The sequence below is a fragment of the Poecilia reticulata genome, linkage group LG1, assembly GCF_000633615.1.
Source record: "Poecilia reticulata strain Guanapo linkage group LG1, Guppy_female_1.0+MT, whole genome shotgun sequence".
NCBI lineage: Eukaryota > Metazoa > Chordata > Actinopteri > Cyprinodontiformes > Poeciliidae > Poecilia > Poecilia reticulata.
Window position 1 is genome coordinate 25,853,152 of NC_024331.1, and position 22,297 is coordinate 25,875,448.

A 22,297-nucleotide genomic window follows, 5' to 3' on the forward strand; every position below is an offset into this window, starting at 1 on the left:
GAGAGCAAACGTACAGCTATAAACCTCTGCAGTGTGTTATATTTTAATTTTTCTGATCACCTAAAAGCTACTAGCCGGCGCCAGGTCTGGGCAAAATGGATGAAAAGCATATCAAGCACATAACAATAATTATTTATTAGGCTGTTTGTTTGTTTTAAATATTTGAAATATTGCCAAACTTGTGTTATTTTATCCACAGTTTTTCACTCCACGTTGTTGTTTTTTTACTTTTAAGCAGTTATGAGGCACAACTTGAAACTGCTACTGCACCAGTTACTCAACAGCCCGTTGCTAGGTAACCACAGAGTGATTGAGTTGCCAGGCAACCAAGGAGCTAGTGAGTTAGGTGGTGCCACCAATCCTGCTTAGCAGAAAACCTCTCACAGGTTTTCTGTTCAACCTATGAGAGACTGAGCAGGAAAGCAATTTTCAGAAAGAATAACATACTCAAAATAGATATTAAGCCAAAGCTGTACAAAAAAATATATTTAAATTTTGCATTTAAGATAAAAAAAACCCCATCTTTGTAAAATGTTTAACTCAGAACTCCCAAAGTCCCACAGTTTGAGCTTCACATTGTTGAAATTCCTTAAAAAGAAAAAGATCTCCTATCAAGCACCTCTTTCTAGCCAATCATTAAGCGGTTAATCAAAAAATATAAAAGGTTGATGTCACTGTTTTTAGCTGCAGATGCATCTGGTCAAGAAATGATGTTAGACAATAAAATGTTTATTTTCTTATTTCAAAAATTAACTTAATTGTTTGTTTGTTTGCATTTTTAATACATTTCTAATATTTGATAAAAAAGGCTTAAGTGATTAAATGAAAAATCTGCAGAATATTTTAATCCGATTAATTGATTAATCGTCAGAATCATTGATAGATTAATTTATTACTAAAATAATCGTTAGTTGCAGCTCTGTAAATGATCGCTCAAAACACGAAAAACACAATGTTAAATTTAGTTTATAAAGAGAAATTGAATTGAAATCAAGAACAAAAAGTGTTTTGTAACCAACAAAGCAGTTCTGCTTCAACTTCACTGACCCGACTCTTGTGTCTGTGTTGCAGGAACAGACTGACGCCCCGCTGCAGATCCACCGAGACTCCAAAAGGTTGAGCCGAGCGCCGCGCGGAGCTGACAGACACTTCCTGCTCTGATAATAATCCTCAGCCTAAACAAAATCTCCTAACATGACTTTAAACGTGGGCACTCTGTGGTGAGCCACTGGGAAAATCCAAACTGAGGGACATCGAGATATGGCTGAACGCGGAGGTTGTGATTATGACTGTAAGCTGTAATTAGGGCTAAATTACATCCTCCCTCACAAACACTGTTCTCTGCGCAGGCTGCATGGCTTTAAATACATATGTTTAGCTTTTTTACTTAAAGCTGCAGAGGACTTAAAAGTGAAAAGCAACAGTCAGTTGCGATTTTCTCCCAGACAACAGAGTGGATTTGATATTTGCTAGTAGGTGAAATGCTGCCGCTTTGCATCAAAGTCAGACCTGTTGGTGTTAATGAAGAAAGCACCGTGTTGCTGCGGTAAGAGAGGACAGACACAACAATATGGACCTTTAGGGAAATACTTTCACTCCTCAGAGCAGTTTCAACGTCAAACATTCAGGTTGATCTGAAATATCTGAACTGAAGCATAATTACACTCTACTTGAGATATTTTTGGCTTTACTAAAACAACAAGTTGCATCATTAAAACAGCATCAATTAATTTTAGGGAAGAAATTAGCATAACTATTTTCAGTCTACATGTGGCAGAAATATCTTAGAAAGAAAAGGCCTTAAATTAGTAATAAAAACATTAAATGTAAGCAGGAATTTCTTTTATTTTGGGAGTGATTGATGAACTGCTTGCATAGAATGTTTGAATTGTTTCTGCTGGTTAACAATCCTATTAGAGCTGGGTTAAATATGGGTTAAAAACTATCTTTTTCAAACCAGTTTGCTTTCTTCCCTTAGAAAGAAATAACAACTGACAGAAAATATTTTTAAAAACGGGATTTTATTTATTTTTACACTTCTGTTTGGTATTCAGCTGCTCTGAAAAACAGAGAAAAAAGAACGTCAAGCTGTTTTTTTGGCAATAAGTTCATTTTTCTGGTGTTAAGTCACAATCACCAGGGACTGCGCCGTTACCTAGCAATCCCAGCCTGTCACCTACCAACTCAAGCTGAGCTCAAGCTCCTTTGATTAGCTGGTTTTACTGTTGCATTTGTTGTACAATGGCTGCTGGAAAAGAAAAGTGTTTTGTTGTTCACTTTCCACCCAGAAACCACTTGTTGTTGGTTGTGCAGGAGGCTCCACCTCTGCTTTTTCAAAGTTGTACAGTTGTATAATGGCGCATTTGTTTGCAGCCGTTTTCACGTTTGAGTGTAAACTTTGAATTGGGGGCGTGGCCAGCAACAGCTCATTTGGATTTAAAGTGACAGCTCATTCAGAAAGGAGATTAAAATAGACAGAACTGATCAGGCTAAAATCTCATTATTTAAGAATGATTTTTGTGTATTATATAGCCGATAGACCTATCCTAACCTGTTCAAGGAAGCATAATAGGTCACCTTTAATCAATAAAATTGATTTATCTCCAGGCCTAGTTTCCTTCTTCCACATGACTGTTTGCTTTCTGTGCCACTGTAAGTTAAAAAAATCATTTTTCTCGTTTGAAACCTGTCAGTGCTGTTCTTCACGCTGTTTTAATACAACCGACCCGTCCCGCATCACCTCTGGACCTCCTTCACCTGCAGATCTATAGAACAATGATACGGTAGGGTTGATGCTAATATCTACTAAAACATGGTAGAGACTTGATAAAATGTGAAAAGTTTTGGTATGTTAGTGAAATTCTTTTAACGACAGAGCTGAATTTTCTCCGACTTCTCTCTCCTACATGCAGCCGCCTCTCATATGATGTCCTAATTAATTAATAACCGTTCACCACAGAACAGCTCCTTTATAGACACAGCAAATGAATTAATAATTTAACATCCAACAAAGCTTGCGGTAAATCTGAGCTGATGAATATTAAGTAAACCACAGCTGTTATTTATTCTGAAAGGATCTTGATGGAAAAAAAAACAATATATTTCTGTCTCATTAAGGAAATAAGCTTTAATTTCTTATGCAATTGTCTCTGTAGATAGCTCAGCCCTGTAAAGTTTTACTGTTTTAGTTTATTTTCTGTTATGCAGAGAGAGAGTCTGCTCTGAAACTTTGAGCTGTTTTTGAGATAAAAATCTGTATTTTGCTATTATTTTATGAACATTTAATATCTTAAATAAAGATGAAGACAAGTGTTTTGGTTAATGGTCAAAAATCAGTATGAAATTAAATTCAATATGTTTAAACAACAAACAAAACTCTGGCCATTGTTGTTTTAATCCCTCTGTTTATGTTGTTAATGTCACTTTAATTATTTTACTTTTATTCCATTTTTTTAAGTATCTTAGATATACTGTCTGTTAAAGCTCATGCTACAAGCACCACAGTACAGGTACAGGACTGCTGTTTTATTCAGTTTTTCTATGTAATTGTGTGTCTATTCCTCTCAAATAAATGTAATAAAATAAATAAATAAAATAATTGGAAGTTGGCCACTAAATCGCCAGTCAGTGAATCTCCAAGTTCTCAGTCATGAAAACCTGCAATAAGGAAATTAATGTTGTGTAAAATTAGCATTAAGCTACTTCAACAACTGCTGAGCCAACATTTTATTTCCTGGACTTTCTTCCAGGTTTTCTAAAGTTCAGATAAAGTTTTTCTCCCATTTTCGGTTGACACCTTTGTTGTAAAGTTGTCTACAAGAGCTGTCAAAGTTTCAGCAACGCTGCTGCTCTGCTCCAGTGAGACTTCAACGCTCTGTTTTAACAGGCAGTTTATACATTTTTTAATGGCTTCCTTGCATAGTTTTGTGATATCTAGGTCATTTCCATGAGCCAAACCCTGTGTGCTTTTTTTATTGCTTATACAATAATTGTTTTAGCAACGCCACATGGGTCGAGGCAGAGACCTCCAACATAGAAGATATGAACCTTAAACAACCAACGATGATTCGTCCTAACAGCCAGTAGATGCTCATAAACAACAGCATTAAAACCACAGCAGCACAACGATGGGGTTTCAGGGCACACGCGTCTCCTCTGATAAATATTTCAAATCCGTATCAAACGCGACTCTGGTCCAGAGAGGACTAGATGCTTTACTTAATTCTGTCCGACAGATGACCTAGGAAGTCTGAGTCGCATCAAGAAATGATCTTTATGCATTCAGATACTCCAATATACACAAATTCAGCAGCACTCTGGGCAGCACCCACAGCTGCCACCGAACCAAGGACCCAATAATGAGCCGATGCTCTTTTGTTATAATCCAAGAGACTCTCAGCCGTGTGCAGAGCCTGTGAAACACATGAACAGCTACAAAAGCTGCAGAACGCAATTATAATGCACATTTTATGGGGAAATGTGTGTTTCAGCTCAGTCAGCCATCCCAGGTCCAGTTCACTAAAAATACTGGGAGAGGCAGGATCACAGCTTCAGTTTGGGTTTAGGCTGGATGGAAAACCAAGAGATGGCTCCACTGCAAAAACACAAAATATTACCAAGTATTTTACTGTAAAACATTTGAGCCGCATTTAGTTGTGTCTACTCAAACATTTAGCCTTAAACAGTTTAGGTTTAGTAACCTAAACAATTCAGTTTAAGCACATTTACTCAAATATTTTCTATTTTAAGTTAACAATAACATTTCATTCAGTAAACTGAACTATAATAAATATCCTACACTCATGTATTCAGTACTTCTAACTTTTTAAAAATGGTTTGATTGTACTTATCTGCACCGAGACAAACATTAGGTGGTAAAATTGACTTAAAGAAGATCCAATTCAGGTTAAGTTTCTCAGTTTTATTACTTCAAATTAAATTATTACATTCTAGTTGTTATTTATCAATTATTTACAATTACTGAAAACGCAGCAAACTTGTGATGCACTTAAAATTTATTTCTGAGTTTAATTAACTGATAGAAATGAGTGATGACAATATTTTTCTAAATTTAAGTCATTTCAACTTATTTCTGCTATTAAGATGTAATGATAGGTTTTATAGTTCAGTATCTTGTGCAAATAACACAAAAGTATATTACAAGTAACTTTTCAGTAAGAAAGAGGAGCTTGCTTTTAGTAAATATTTCCTTAATATTGACAAAAAAGTACTATTCACTTACAATATGGGACAAATATTTTTGTTATATGTTAAATTATCTGTCAGTGGAAGTACTTATTTTTTAAATAAATATTAAATATTTTAAACTTTGTTTTTTTTTTACACAAGGTTTTAATAAAATCTCACAATACTCTATGTTCAATAAGGGAATAGCATTATTAATTCAAGGAGTGAAACTGGGTTGGGCCTTAAAAATCCTTCTAGTATTAATAGTTCTCAGTTTTGCCTTTTTTTAATCTTTACTAACAGTTTAATCTAAATCCAAATTTGCTCAATTCATCTTCAGATTAGTTGCGTATTAAACATCTGTTCTGCAAATATTGTTTATATCTGAAAAAGTGATGCTGCAGAAATAAATGGACATTTCAAAAATCAAGAGTAAAGGGATTTGTTCGCTGAGAAAGCATTTTCATGTAATTCAGTTGAAGAGAGATTTGTTCTGGTTTTCAGAGAGGAGAGATAATTCTGTTGCAGTGAGCCATTAGTCAGTGTCATTTGGGAGAGATTAAGCAAAAAGGATTTATTTTAGTAGATTGACAATTATTGCAGGATCAAATTGTCCCTACTGCAGGTCATATTGACTCAGATGTTTACTTAAGGAAGCATTTATGCCTTCTTTATGATTAACAGCTCAAAAAGAACTTCAATTATTTTTTTTTTCTTCATATAAACTTAAAACTACCTCCAGTGATTCTTTTGAATCCCCTGGTCATAATTTTCTCCTCTACAAAAAACACAGAAACCAGAGGAAAAACAATTACAGCCAACCTGCAGATGAGTTATCAGATGTGGGGTCTTGTCTGAATTTTTAATTTCAGTCACTATGTCATCTTTCATTGTGCTTTGAAAGATCACACAAAAACTACAGCTGGGACTTTAACGAGTTAATTAATTATGTAGATCTTAATGGGTTAAAATTTTTAACGCAGTTAATCATTTTTTTTAATTTTTAATCCAAAAGTCCCAAGCTGGAACCTTTGTGTTGTGTTTCTGGTACGCCCGTACATCTGGCGCACAAACAACACACAAAGCTGGTTCTCTTGGTCCACTTGGGGTTATTTGTTGCTTCAAAAAAATTATTTGATGGGATGTTGGAAGATAATTTTGTGCAAAAAGGAGTTAGTCTACTTGTGAAGCTATTAAACCCTAAAATTAGCATTTCAATGCTAAACATGTTGCAGCAGCACAGACATCCCCAGCGCTCCTGTCAGAATCCACACTCCGTATTTCTAAAGAAATATTTTTTCTAAAAAATTACATAAATGATCAGTGGCTCCTAAAACATTTGAAAGCTGAATTGGTTTAACAGCAGTTTGCACCAATCTGATGGTTGAATTACCTAAATAACAAATTAAAATCAATAAATGTCTTTGTTGTTGAGCTCAAATGTCTATTTATTCAATAAATTAGCAGCAAAAAGGGTTTCTGAATTAACAATGTTGCTTAATTTGCTGATATGCTGTTTCATTTAAAATGCAAATAATTAATTATGGATCCCGCAGTTAACTTGATTAAAAATTTTAATCAAGTGAAACCACTAATAAAAAACATTTTATGTGTAGAAGGGATTCAGTGTTGGTGTCTGTGTGTTTCTGTACACTCAGTGTATCTAACAATGTGTAAACATATTTATTATATAACAGCTCTGCATATGGGTTGGCGGCTGCTGATCAGCATAACGATGGTGAATACATGAAAACAGGAAGAGGATTAAGTCTAGATGAGTGCAACACAGATACAGAGAGACGAACGTTGAAGCATAACTGGAGATTCTCAGTTACTGGTTTTGTATCTTATCATTTGTTTTGTGAAGTTTAGCACTTCTGAAACCTGGACTGATGAAAAATCTCATTTTCTCAAGCTTTGATTCTAATCTGTACAACTGACCTTAACTCCTGAATTGTGTTTTCATTATATTCGGGAAAAATAATGATGAATTGAAGAGATTAACCAGTTGAAGAACTTGATTGGCTGGTTGTGGAAAGTGAGCTGGCAACACATGGGAATGGACAATAGAGCATAAGATTTGTAGGTGCTGTCACAACAAGCTAACAGCTTCTGTTTAGCTCTCTTTTTAACAATTTTTACAGAATTTCATTAACTCTGGTTCAAAACCTAAAACACAGAACATGATCAGACCTGATCTGTATAACTTTACGCTGAACAGAGATTCTTGAATAATTTGAATAGCCTTTATTTTAAAAGCTTTCTTAATATTTTGTTCAAGTCTTGTCTTGTCCTGTGAATCCAGTATTATGAATCATGTGGTCGTGTAAACTGGGGCTTGAGCGATTAATCGGATTAATGATGATGAAGTGATTATTGAAATGATTGTCAACTGACTTAGTAATTGATTAATTGTTAACTGGAAATCGCAGTTGAGTCAAAATTTTCTAAAAGTAAAACACATTCAGAGCAAAAACATCTTAAAAAAACATCTATATCTGTAAACATATTCTACCTGATGTGGGATAGTTTTGGCTTCACATAATTCAAATTCTGTAAAAACAAGAAAATCTTCTATTGATCGCCTTTTGCTACCCAGTTATTAATCATTAATCAAAAATTAATCAAGAGATCAGCTCAACACTGTATTGTAGATGCAAGTAGTTGCATCCTTTGCTGCAAATGATCAAGCGTTCTGTAACATTTTCTTATTAAACAAAGGAATTAAATTATTTATTTGAATCTTTTAATTATTTCCAATATTGTAGAAAAAAAGGCTTAAATGATTAAATTAAAAATCCACAGAATGTGCCAATTTTTTATTATGATGATCAGCCATCAGAATAACCAATAAAATAATTGATTTCTAAAATAATGGTTAGCTGCAGCCCTTCTGCCCGGAGTATTTCTATCATTCAGCACCTCACATATTTATTAGTATGAACTGCGATATAAACATGCTACGGTAAGGAAGCTGCTTCTTAGTATTCCTATGACTGTGAGAGCATTGTGACCTCATTCTGTCACCCCAACCTCCTTTACAGCTGTTGTAAAATAAAAACAGGAAAAATATATATATATAATTTCCCAACAACGAGCCAAAACTCCACTTAGTGTACTGCTGCTTTGTTCTGTTTATCGTTGCATTGGGTTGAAGCAGATCTCTGCTGACAATAACCCCAGGATTCGCAGAGAATCGAGTCTGGCTAAGAAATGTTTTCTCCTGCATTTCACATTCCCTGAAGCTGGGAATGTCTCTGGCTTCTTCAGATGAAAAACCCAAAACAAAACGATAGCATTGGCTGTAGCATGGTGTGGAAGCTGGATTGCGAAACTTGAGCCAGCAACTCGACTCACCAGTGATAATGAGTTTATGGATGACTCCCGCCTCATTGAGCATCCGCTGGATGTGGCTGTTATACAAGGTGAGGGCTTGTCCTTTCCCGCTCTGCGGGTTCACAAACAGCAAGATCCGGCAAGGATGGGGCAACGAGTTCAGCAACACACCTGTATGAGAGAGAGAGAGAGAAAATCTAATAAATCACAGCCAAGGGGTTCTCCTTCAGGTTCAACGTACATAACAGGATCAGCATCACAACCATGACTCAGCAGGTCAGTAGTGCACACTATATACACACACCTCTCATGATAACAAATTTTGCTGGATGATAAATTGTTCCAGAATATTGTTGATTTGAGATCATTTTCAAGTAATATAATGGTAATAATGGCATAATAATGCAGGAACACATTCTCAAATATCAATAAACTATAAATCATAATGAACATTTAACACTGGAGCTGGAAGACATTTTAAATATCCAAAAATAAAGAAAGAAAACAACAAATAAAATTAATTATACAGTCTCTGTAAACAAAATTGTCCTTCAAAAAACAGGCTAGTTGAGACCAAAGCACCAGAATAAAGACTTTAATCATGCAGTTAAATGTTTGTCAACTAATTTAATAACCTTTATATCATGAACTGGAGGAAACAAAAAAAAAAGTCAATTACTGAAATAACAACCCACTCAGAGCAAACTACAGGCCAAACTACAAAAAGTATATATATTTAGCATTTAAAATGAAAAACATAATTTTTCTGTAAATATGTTCAAAACTCCTCGAGTGGTCTATTATTAGCTTCACCTGGTTCAAATTATGTTAAACAAATCTCTCCAAACATTAACTAGAGGAATCCTTTGTCGTTGCATTTTAGGCAATAAAGTGTTTATATTTTATTTAAAAAAGGAAGTGAATTGTTGTTTTATTTGCATCTATTAATGTATTTCCTTAAAGTCTGCAGAATGTGCCATTGTTTAACAGATTAATTGCCAAAATGATTGACAGAATTATTGATTACACAAATAATCGTTACTTGCAACAATAGTACAAATAGATAGATACATATATATGGTCAATCAATCAACTTTACTTGTATAGCACATGTCAGTAATGAAGCAGTTAAAAAAACCCACAAAAAATACAAATTCACAGTCAACTACTGAAACGTTACATTTTGTCAAGTACCATTGCTACACATAAAAATATTGATTAATCCTTCATTTATTATGGCTCAAAGCAACTCTGAAACTGATATACCTTGAATACCTTTTGTTTTTTGTTATGATAAAAAAAAGTGCGCTTAAATTTTGTATGAGTTAAAATCTAATAAATTAACAGAAATTTAAACATTAAAGTAACCATACATATGCCCGCATTTTATTTGTGCAATTGTAAATTTCTCATATAGTTTTGAAAAATCTGGACCCGTCTTCATGTGAGGTAATACTTCATGAGACAGGAAAAAACCGTGAGATGTGAGGCAACAATCCATTTAATGTTCCTCCACAGCAAAGAGACACAGCTGGACACCCTGCTGCACTTTATCTGGGCTCTCATCGCAGCTGCTGAAGTTGCTAAAGGACTCATTTAACAAATTTTACACCAAGAACAAATCACTGCAGTACAGCCTGAATGTACTGTCTGCACCCAGAGGAACCAGAAGAAGCAGTAATTGATGTCCTCTGCAACAGAAACACTTATTCTGTGCTGTGGGCTTCACTGAACAGACTGCAGCTCTGACTACTCAGCACTACTCAGCACATCATGGTGATAATAGGAACTGTTGGCTCACTAATAATCTGGTGTTGATGCATTTCCTCTGCAACAGTTGATTACATTATCACTTCATGTTGCAAACAGGTTTTTTATTCTTTTACTGCTGTAACTGAATGTAAAACCAATGATCCGTCCATATACAGCTCTGGAGAAAATGAAGAGACCCTCCTGGTTATTCCACCAAACATGGATTTCTGAACTCTTCCCGAGTTAAAACATTAGTGTTGCTGTTTCTAAATGAATATTAACTAGTTTTCTTTGGATTATTTCAGGTCTGCAAGTCTTGCATCTTTTTTGTTATTTTGACCATTTCTCATTTTCTGCAAATAAATACTAAATTTTTGTTTGGAATTTCAAAGGCATGTTGTCAGTAGATCATAGAAAAAAAGAACAAAGCTCATTTTACTCAAACATAAACCTATAAAGAGACAAATCAGAGAAACTGATCGTTTTAAGTGGTCTCTTAATGTTTTCCAGAGTTATGTGTGCTGCCTGACCAACCTGACGTTCACACAGGATTAATTCGGTTCTTTGAAACAATCCTAAACAACTTCTAAGGAAGACCAACGGGTTTTTAAATTAATTTTCTACATTACAATCACAGATTTAAATGTGCCAAAATTTGATGTGATTTAATGTGAGAATTGATGTGATTGTAATTCAAATAAATGTGTGATTGAATGGACATTATTATTTTATTTTTTTTTGGCAAATGACCTTGAGATGACATTTGCTGTGAATATAAATATGTAATGTAACTGTGATGAATTGAATTGAATGAATAAAATTCAATTCAAAGTTACGAAACATGAAAGCAAATGAAAAATAATGTGATGGTGCAGCGAAGGTTGTTGAAAAGTCCAAGTGAATTCCTGTAAGAATCCAAAAATCAACCTTTTATAAAACTGAGACTCGTCCTTCACTCCCTTAATAACACGTCTTTTCCTGCAATCATTTGAAACTGTCTTGTAGTGCATTCAGAGATAAAAAGAAAAATGTCCACACACACGCACGCACACACACACACACACACGCACGCACGCACRCACACACACACACACACACACACACCCGACTCAATCATGCAGTAAGTTTCATGTCAGAGAGAGAAACAAAAACCTGCAGTGGTATTCCTCATGGACAGCGATCTGTCTTTGTTCTGCACTCCACTGAAAAGCCGTCATAAGAAGTCTGACAGCTGATAAATGAGACACAATGGAGGCGCAGCAGCTCCAGTTACAAACCAGTTTCCGTGAATCCACAGTGCTGCAGGTTGCAGCTCAGGAATGCAGAGAAACAGGTGAATGAAAAATGTGTCCACACTAAGACACAATCATGTCTGCATTTATCTTATAGTGGATAACCAAATGTTCCATCTGCAAACATAGAAAAAGTTTTAATATTTTAAAAAAATGTATTTAAAAAACGTACACATCCACAACTGCAGTATGAATCTGAATTTATGTTAACTAGTCAAAAATTTAAAACCATAATTAGGTTAATGAATCAAACTAAAGACTTTTTTTAATAAGATAAAGGTAATGGTTATTTTCCATCTTCAAAATATGCCCAATACTCCCTGAGCTTTCTGAACTTCACCAAGATTGGAAATATTGGAAAGTTTCAGTCAAAAATTAGAAAATGAGGCAGGCATCTCTCACACGATAATCCTGTAAAATGACAAATACACAAATTTGTAAATAAGCCAAATATTAAATAACCCTCAGTAGTCAGTATAAATATTTTTACTGGCATTAGAACAATCAAACCTTTCTTCATAACTGCATGTTTCCATTAGTATTTTGATTATTTCAAGGTGTCAAATTGCGAAAATGAATTGTTTTGCAAAAACAAGATTGTTTTTCCGCGTGTTTTGTCTAGTAGTTTGTAGCACAATTATCTTAGTACAATTGAAATAAGTCGAAACTAACTTTCAAGGAGCTTTTCAGAAACATAGAAGAGCTTGTTTTAAGTGAATAATTTCTTAATATTAATAAAGAAGTACTAGTCCCACTGACAGATGTTTTCTGTTACAACATGTGAGCAAAAACATGCTGGAGTTCCAACTGTGTTGCTAGGTAATAGGCTGAGCTTCCATGTGGTTGCTAGGTAACAGGCTGAGCTTCCCTGAGGTTGCTAGGTAATGGGCAGTGCCTGCTAATTTGTGACATTATATTCCGAAGGTTTTTGAAACTGCACATTTTCCTAACATCAAAAAACAATAAGTAATCACTAAAAACCAGCCGGGTGGTTTTATTAAGCGCTTGGTCTGTTTTTAACAGCAGCAGAAACCCAAATGAAAGTACAAAAACGTGCAAAATGTGTATTTTGCATAATACATCCCCTTTAACAAAAATCCTGACTGGACACCTCTGGGAAACGCACAGAGATGCCCTCGTGAATCAGCTGGCATGGCAGCTGGTGGAGAACGCCCTGACCTTTGTGTGGAGTGGTGTGTGTGTAATCATGTACACACCAGCCCTGTTTGACTAAACTGTCATGTCACTTCCTGTGTGCCAGTCCATCCCTTCTCAGAACATTCCAGTCAGCTCGTTTCCAAACTCGGGGTTTTCCTCCTTCAACATCTGTGCTGCAGTGGCATCATGGCAGCTGGCCAGGGCAGAACATATATCTAATTAAGGATTGAACCGGAAACTTATTTAAAACCTCTACCCAATACAGCCTTATAAACCAAGTAAAAGTTATATTTTGGTGGGCAGGCTGTCATGACAGCAGATAATGTGTGTGGTGTGTTTTGTTAGGGCTGGGTGTGGACGCTAATGTTAACTGATGTATATCTGTCTGCACACTAATTTTGTGGTTAAAAACTTCAGGAAAAATGCACACAGTTTTTAAAAACGCCTTCAAAATAAAAGTAAAGTCATTGCGTGTCTTGGATGAAGAGGCGAACAGATTCAGAAGAAGTGAATCGCCGTCCTTACAAACTGCAGCAGAGAAACAGAAGATGACAAATAACAGCAGCAAAGCAGCACTCTGCATCTCAACTATGTTTACTTGATCTGTGATTACAGGCGTCTCAATCTGCTCCCTTCCAGGCGACGGCATGGGAACTGTCCCAGATCTTAATGGAAAGTCACCACTGAGGTACTTGCAACAGAAAATAACAGCCTAAATGAAAGGGAACCCCGTACCAGGTTTCTGGGTGCTGAGAATACATGACCTTTTAGGTTTTGTGGGAAAGCGCCGTTCTGTGAGGGGAAAGTCTCTGTTAGGAAATGTCACTTATTCCTCTTCTTTTTTTCTTTGTAATATATCCAACATAAGGGTCCTTTTTTTTTTACGACCGAGTATTAAGAACTAAAAGATTTCTTTGTTTCTATTCTCAGAAGAATATGGTCATAATATAAGCAGAATAGTGTCTAGTGTTACTAGAAGGAAAATGTAGAATTACTAGAGTTATTAAAAGGGACTTATTATGCTAATTTTTTGTACTTCCCTTTGTGTCTCAGTTGCTTCTAAAAACAACCCAAGCACTTAAAAAACCCACCCATCCATTTTTTATCAATAAGTTCATATTTTTTTGGTGTCTGGAAAATGAGCCATTTCAAAAACCTCCTGATCATTGAATCACATTCACATGGGTTACCTAGCAACCCCAGCCAAGCCCAGCCCTGTTACCTAGCAACCCAAGCAGAATTCCCGCAGTTAGTTTATCAATATATGCGCTGTACAATAGTTGCTGGAAAAGACAGCAACAGACTGGTTGTGCTTTTCAAAGATACATGGTTGGATATCTTTGAAATGTTTCCTCATACTGATCAAATGTCAACTTTTGAATTTTAAGAAAGTTGCAAAAAGTTCTCTAAAAAATGTTCTCACTAGATTTTCTGGCATGTAAATACAGATCATTTTAGTATTTCTAACTAAACTAGAACAAGAGAAGTTTGGGTTAATTTAAATTCAGACATCGAGAAAAAATAGTGCATCTGTCTTTTCATTCAGTGTATCTAGCTATCTGGTTCCCAGTGACAACATATGATAAACACATCTGTCAGCTCTACTGACGTCTCTATCTTTACCGGCAGTGAGGAAAACTGAAGTATGTGTGTCTGACTATAAAATGATGTTCAAAACCTGATAAAAGCCGTTTTAAAACTTGCCAAGATGTCAACCTGCTGAGCTGAGCTCACCTTGCTCCGATCTTGCCAGAACAATTTTGCAATTTAGATGGAGCTGTCACACTCTGTCGAGGTTTAGCTTCGCAGCAGATGTGAAGAGAGAAAAAAAGGAGCACGGATGCATTTTGCTCCATATGTAGGTGTTTAGGATGATTTGATCGTAACTTCAGGCCTGTCAGAAAGTGAGGATGTAAGGCAGGAGTTTGACAGCTGTGACAGATTCCACCTGATAAATGAGCTGTAGAAGAACCGTAAACCACTGGAGACATGGCATAGATTATCACTGGTAGTCAAATAAGATCCAATAATACCACCAATAAAAACTTTTTATAAGGAGCAACACACTGAAGCTGCTTGTTAAAGACACACAGCGTAACCCATTGGCAAATGGCTGATTTTTAGAAGCAGAAAACACTGAACAAGCCTCAGAAAACTTTCTGCTCTCAATATTGCTAGATTCAAAACCAGCAAGCTAAAGCTGCCAGTTTGTAGCTCAAACTAATACATTAACAGGATGCCTCGTCTTCATTAACGACCAAATGCTGAATCATCAATTCTGCCAAGGAGGCAGGGTGTTAAATAGTCAAACATCGTATATAATGTCGGTGGAGTTTCTGCCCCTAAGCTAAGCTCAGATACACTCCAGATGGGACAGAATCCAGTTTCAGCATTTAAGGGATTAGTGGATTATCATGTATTACCAAACACTCTTACCCTTATCAGGCTTTATACTCGTTTATACCTAAATAATTACCGAAGCAAAACAAAGTCCTTTTGCTAGAAATATACTCAAGCATATAAGGAATCACTGAGAAATGCAAGAAGTCACTGCAAGCATGAATATTTTAATCATTTTACAATATAATAAAACAGAATAAAAAGCCTGTATTGTGTACTTTGTTTACATCAAGAAGGGAAAGCTCCTCAAGCAGATTTTTGCTGAGTTGGAACCACAAAGGGTGTGGAAGGAGGAGTATCCAGTGGTTTGGCGTCTGTAGATCTATATTAAGGAATAAAGAGAACTTACGGGACGTGAGTTTAAAAATGAAACACATTGTGAATGTGGCAGTTGTTTCTGCAAGCGCCAAAGTTTACTTATGAACAAAGATGTGTGCTTTGAGAGACAAAGGAAGGACTGGAAAACAGATTGGACATAAAAGCTGAGTCTGACACGGTGGATTTATGTTCATAGTGTTGCTTTAAGTGTTGAGCAGCAGAAAGATGAGAAACAGAAGACATGAACTTACGAACATGCTAATTTAATATTATCTTGTTATTTTAAATCATGCAAAGAGGTTGTTAAAATGGTAAATTAACATTTTTATTCTTTAGAGCTGTTTAAATAATTTTTTTCACACCTTTTTAGTTTTCTCAGGACATTTTCTGCATTACTTGTAATTTCCAGAATATCTTCTTGCCGTTTTTCATTTTTTCTGATGGAAAACATAAATGCTAAAAAGATTCATTTTAATCAAAACATGTTCAAAAAACCTGAATTTTAGTGCTCTATTATCAGAAGAATTTTGTGATCAGATCTATAAATTATCCAAATATAAAAATGTTCCAAACAAACAAATGTTGTTTCTAACCACAACAAACCAACTAAGTGAAAAAAAACACTCGATTAAGGTGCTACTAACATCTAGTTATAAAGAAAAAAACTAAATAAATATTAAATACAAAACATTTTTAAAATAGCAGGAATAAGGTTAGCTAATTTGCTTTCTGTATCAGTTGAACGATGACACATTGTTCAAATCCTGTGTCAGATCTTTAATGGATTTCAAATATTTCCTAAGGCTGTGTTTGTTGTAGACAACTTAAATTTATGTGTCACTTCTGCTTTTGCCTAACCAGGATCTAATTTCCACTTGTTGTACCACACACACTGCTCAACAAGTTTAGACATGACTAGACCGAAAAATATATGAGCTGCTACTGTTCTAAGACAAATCATAACTATCTGAAACCTTTGAGCCAAGTCCTGCATTTTGAAAGACAGTGTCTCCAAACTACTGTTGTACTTAGCAAACAGAAATAATTTTGGTAATTCTAATGGACCTAAAACAAGAGAAGTTTGGTCTAATTTAATTGTAAAAAGTCCTGTGTGTGCTGGTTCCTATACGTTCATTGATGATTCACTTTCACTAGGCAGGAAATATTATGCCAACTAACAGGATGGATGATGAGCACAAAGTTATTCAGAACAAAACTGACATGTCTGCACTTTATTTTGTAACACTGAGTTTCACTTCACTACTAAGCCGTGAATCATCTGAGGTCTACTGTAAACGCCGGTGACCTCTGGCTCATTTGAACTTCCTCACTGTTTTATAATTAGTGATGGGATTTGATTAATTGCTGCATTTGCAAATAATTAACTGCAACTAATGACATTGCAACAGAAAACAATACAATGACAAAATAAGCAACACTTTCAATTCAAAAGGCTTGTCTGCTTCTAAATTATTGAATAAATAGACATATTAGCTCAAATACAAAGGCGTGTATTGTTTTAGTCTGTTTTTAAGGTTATTTATTCATCAGATTAGTGCAAAGTGCTATCATACCCATCCAGCTTTCAAATGTTTCAGGAACTGCTGATAATTCAAGAAAACATCAGCTGCTGTTGGTGCAGCCTGGCTGCACAAACAGATGCTTTTAATACCATATAGAAAACACTGATAGAGCTACTGGAACCAGCTGGTTTTTCCCTTCAATAACACAAACAAACAACCGGGCCTGAACCCAGCAGGACTGAGATGTGCGTTTTTTTCCGAGAATCAGAAAGTGTGATTATTGGTAATTGGACGGTTCTTCAAATGGGTGTGTTTAAAAACATGATGTCAGGATGAGCAATTTATTTTTGGTATGGATAGATAACTCCCACTTATCACCACCAAACACACACACACACAAACACACACCCCCAAAGTTCATGCGCAATCAGCTTAAAAAAACTCAAGAGCTCGCTGCCAGTAATCTGAAGGAAGCATTAACTCTACAAGTTTGACATTTCTCTCCACTTTCTGTCTATCTCTGCCTTTTCTATGGCAAGCTTCACTGCAGTTTTGTTTCTTTTAGATTTTCATAGTGGGCATTTCCACTGTTCAATATGCAGTCTTCAATGATAAATTGCACAAAATAACTAATATGAAGAGTATATTTTTTGGTTTCTTTTTATTGACTTGACAATTGTGTGTGTGTATTTTAATGTAACGCACTTTAAATTGCTTTATTGCTGAAATGTGCTTTTCAAATAAACATGATTGATTGATTTTGTTCCACTTTGTTCATCCAACATACACACCTTCAACAATCACCTGATTTCATATTCCAGCTAATAATCTGGTTTATTTGCATTCTGTGGAGGATATTTTTAGACCAGTCATGTTAGATTACTAGACTTTAAACTTGATGTATTTGAGAAAATTAAAAGTCTAAAAAATGGAAAACATTAAAATCTATAATAAAGCTTTGTTAAATGCAAAACTGTATCACATATGCCTCTGTTTTTTTTTTTCAATGTTTGAAAATTAAACTATGAAGCGAATCAGATTGTAAGTCTTCATATTTCCAGTCTGAAATGAGTAATATATTTTCTAAACGATGTCAAAAAGACGTTATTATAAAACTTCTTCCATATAATTTCCATCTCAGTCAGAGGTAAAGTATTAATAGAGCTGCCTGTCCTCCAGAGGCCTGTGTTTGGCTGGGAAAAGCAGCAACACCAGTCCTCCAGAGGACGTCCTGCACCACTTATCCTGCATAACCTCATAATTGCTAAGTTACCGTGGTTTCCAAACAACCACATTATTTTATAATGTTGTTGTGTTTCAGTTAAAAGAATGCTATCTGTTCATTGAAACAGCGGCAATAGCGACAAGTTTGTTTGTTGGGAATTGTTGGGAGAAATCTGCACATAAAAATAGGAAATTCTATCAAGAAGGATGAAGGAAAAACAAAATATTCAGAGTCCTGATATGGAGCTAAACATTAGGACATTTAGCCAAACAACTTACTTTTATTTTTCAGAACTTCAAGCATCTTAGAATAAGACAAAACAGGAAAAAGTCAAACGTTATACTGAAATATTTTACAGTGATTGCATACTCTTTAAAACACAGTTTGTAATCCATGACGCATTTTTGTGAAAACCAAAATAAGTGGATTCTTAGTTTTCCCTAAAATATTGTTAAAGTCTTATCTTGATTCAGACACATGAACCCCATATTGTATAAACCTGATATTTCAGTATCAAAAAGTGTTATAACCTTTTTTTTCTGTGTAATTATTGGGAATAACCTTGAAATAATTTTATTTTCGCTTAAGTTCAACACTAAAACCATCATTAACATCTGAAGCACGTTTTCTCATTCATGTCTTCTTCTGGGAAAAAAATACAAAAAAGGAAGCCATAAATTGATATCAGCCAAAAAAGATTGGTGCTTCTTTACCTTTAGAGATTCTCCATTAAGCTGCTTTGCGACTGACCAGTCATGACCATTTTAACCTGAAATCAACTGATTCTACTGCTACACTAAAATACACAGAAGGCAAAAGCCCATATGGGGCTATTTTGATCAATACTTCTCCACGTCTGCTGCTACTCCCTGAGTTATGCTAATGACATCCCAGAGGCATTTCATCTTTTCATGGGCAACCTTCAGATCAATGCTCTTAAAAAAATGCAGCGCAGTTAAGCTTTCGCTCAGAAACAAGAACGCAGGAAAGAAATCAGGTGGAATAAGACATCAGCTTCCTGACACGTAACATGACCTGGTAATGCATGCGTTACATCACGTCTATGGCCGTGTTACTTCTTTAACACAGAGCAGACAAACCACAGACGCAACCACTAGCTACAAATTACATGCTGCACTTTTCTGCACTTCCTCTATGCGAAGGAGGACATCATTCACTGATTAAAGCACGGTCAGACAAAGAGCAATAAACATCATCATCATAACCGTCTATTTTGGATGGAAATTGGAAGAAACGTCATTTAATCCTTCTGTAAAGCGCAAAAAGAAGGAAAAAGAGAGAGCAGGTGGCTTTCCGGGTCAGGGCTTTAACATTTGTTTTATGAGGGATCAATATAATGCAAACTACTATTGATACTCAAACCGCTAGATTAGCAACAGTTGACGGAGATCTGCTCGTTGTGAGCAGGTGAAACACACCAGATACCTTTCTGTTTTCCTCCTTCATATCCAAGCAGAGCAAACAGCTCAGGAGAGATCAAAAGACACAGTTGGTTAGACGTGGATAACAAGCTTTTGGAAAACAACACGCTTCTCTCTTTCAGGTGGTTTTTAATCTTAGATGTGGGGTTTGAGTTACAGCTCCAGCATGCAGTTACCTGTCTGAGGAAAACAGAGATGCTCTCTGAATAATTCTGGGAGGACGGCAGAAGTCGCTGACAAAAAGGCCAGACCTCATTTAGACTAATGGTTCGTATGCAGACATCCCTAGATTAGCATGATTAACGATGGCTCCCAAGGCCGCTGGTGGAACAACTTGATTGAAAAGGTCCTCTTTCGATTAAAACATTCCTCAGATACCAATGGCTCCTACGGGATGAGTGAGGTTGGATATTAACAACAGCGACCTTGAAAAAGACACTTAACACAATGTCATGTAATCTTGTGGAGAAAAATAGATGTAGTCCATGTTTCTGCTCAGCACTTTTGCTTTTTTTGGGTAGATTTATCCCAACAATCACAACTAAATACCATGAATCGGTGTAAGTGTAAATGAATAACTATGTAAAAACATGTTATTTTATTGTTTACTGAATTATTAGTTCATCCACCAAACCAAAATTTGCTAATGTTACCTCATATTCAACACCACCCAGTTTTTAGACTTGATATACTAAATTTCCTCCACTTTTTAAAATGTGGTCATGTCACTTATGTATGTTTTTTCCTGTTCATTGTGTGTTTTTTTACCGATGTATTAAATGTTAATTCATACTCATTGACATGAATGAACAGTGAAGTTATTTAAAAAATAAGCTGGTAAGTTTTTCTCCTCGTTCTATGCAGTTTTACACTCTGGCATATGGGGTGGGCATTTATCACATTGTTAATCATTTATTGTGATAAATTTTGATTTATTGTAGTCAGTAAATTCTGACTGATGGTGTTTTATTTTTTTTAAGGTTTTGCTGGCTCTAGTGGCCTTTATTTGAAAGTAGTTCAACAGAAAAGAGGGTAATGAGAGAGGGGAAAGACATGTGGCAAATGTCACCAGGCTGGGAATTGAACTTGCGACCACTGCCACGAGGACCAAGGCCTCAATATGTGGGTTGTGCTTTTGCCGCTGTGCCACCACAGTACTCCCAACTGATGGTGTTTTAAAGAAAACAAACTTTTTATATTATTAGTTTTACTATTTTTTTCTAGTTTGTTCGATGAGAGTGTCAATAAATAAAACAAATTTGAAAATATGATTAAATCCAGCTATTGTGTGCAATTCAGTGATACAAATCACACGTCTTCATGTGACTGCTGTTATAAATGAGCATGTTTCTCAAGAGCAGCAGTACATGTGTTTGTGTGGCTATGATGAAGTCACAGGCATACAGTTGTCTAAAAACTAAAGAATAAAAAGTTCTTGTTGTTATGACAATACTACCACAAAATATTGTGATAAAACTTTTCGTCCATATCGCCCACCCCTAGTTCAATTCACAGATATTGTGCTTCTTTGAAATCACTACAGGTTCAATTTCTGAACAAAAGCAAACTTCTTTAGGCTTCAACAAAATAAATAATTCAAAAGTAGCAACAATACAAAAAAAACTGCTTCCACTTGAATGAAAGCAGTGACGGGAAAGGCACGCCAGGAGCAGCTAATGGACACATTTATCTTACGTTCTGTGTCCCATGGCGGGTAACTGGTCCAGTCAAATCACAATATGTTTCAAAGTAAACAATGACAGACAGCAAAGAACAGCAGCATGTTTAGTTTAGCTAAAAACGAAAGCCTGCTGATGGGATAAAAGCTAAGTGGGTCAGAGAGTGCTGTCTGTGTGGCGGAGTGGGACAGAGTGGAGGAAACATAATAGGATCACTTTTCTCCAGGAAGTTCTGCCTATAGGGTGCAAACAATAGACCTGTCACACCTGGTTCTGCTACCTGAACATAATACATGTCTCTGAGATGCCTTGAATGATAAACTGCTTTGTATAATGTTGGTTTTGGTTCACTCAATCGAGAAAGTAGAAAGAAAGAAAATGGTAATAATTTATAGTTAAAGGGAAAAAACAAGGGCAATCAATAAACCATTTTCTTTTTCTCGACTCTGATTAAATACTGTTAATACGCCAAAATATTATATATAAACTAAGAAGTGACCTTTTGGTCTAATAATGCGGCATGTACAAGTACATAGATACACTTTTCGGTATTAGGTATAATTAAATGCACTTTTTGGTCAAATGATTTGGTGCATTTTTCCTGTTTTATGTAAGAAAATCTGAATCAATCATTATTGGGTTCAGTTGATCAAGCCTCAAGGAAAACCAAAAACTGATAGGGACAGAGAAAAGCTTGATGTGCATCTGTAGTTGAAGGTTTTAGTTTAAAAGTTTAACTCTGCCACAGGCTGCTTCTCTTGTAAATGCATTTAGATAATTGATAGAATCGATCCAAAATATCCATGTCAATACCAAGTCGGTGCCTGTATTGGATCAATACTGTGTTAAAATCAATACTTTTAGTTTCCAATTTCCTCTTAAAATTCATTGTATTTTGTATCCCAGTTTCTCAATTCTACCTTAAAAAGATATTTTGTGGGGTGCTGTGGTGGCGCAGGGGCAAAGCACAACCCATGCATCAAGG

At 35.7% G+C, this 22,297-nt stretch overlaps 1 protein-coding gene across 1 annotated transcript in view; it reads right to left on the reverse strand.

Moving 5' to 3' along the window:
• The window catches only part of LOC103469685 (sphingosine kinase 1), a 39,078-nt gene that overhangs the window by 14,098 nt on the left and 2,683 nt on the right, over positions 1 to 22,297 (reverse strand). Inside the window, exon 2 of the mRNA XM_008417541.2 lies at positions 8,545 to 8,694. Coding sequence (XP_008415763.1) covers positions 8,545 to 8,694 — 150 coding nt within the window. The remainder of the gene's footprint in view (positions 1 to 8,544; positions 8,695 to 22,297) is intronic.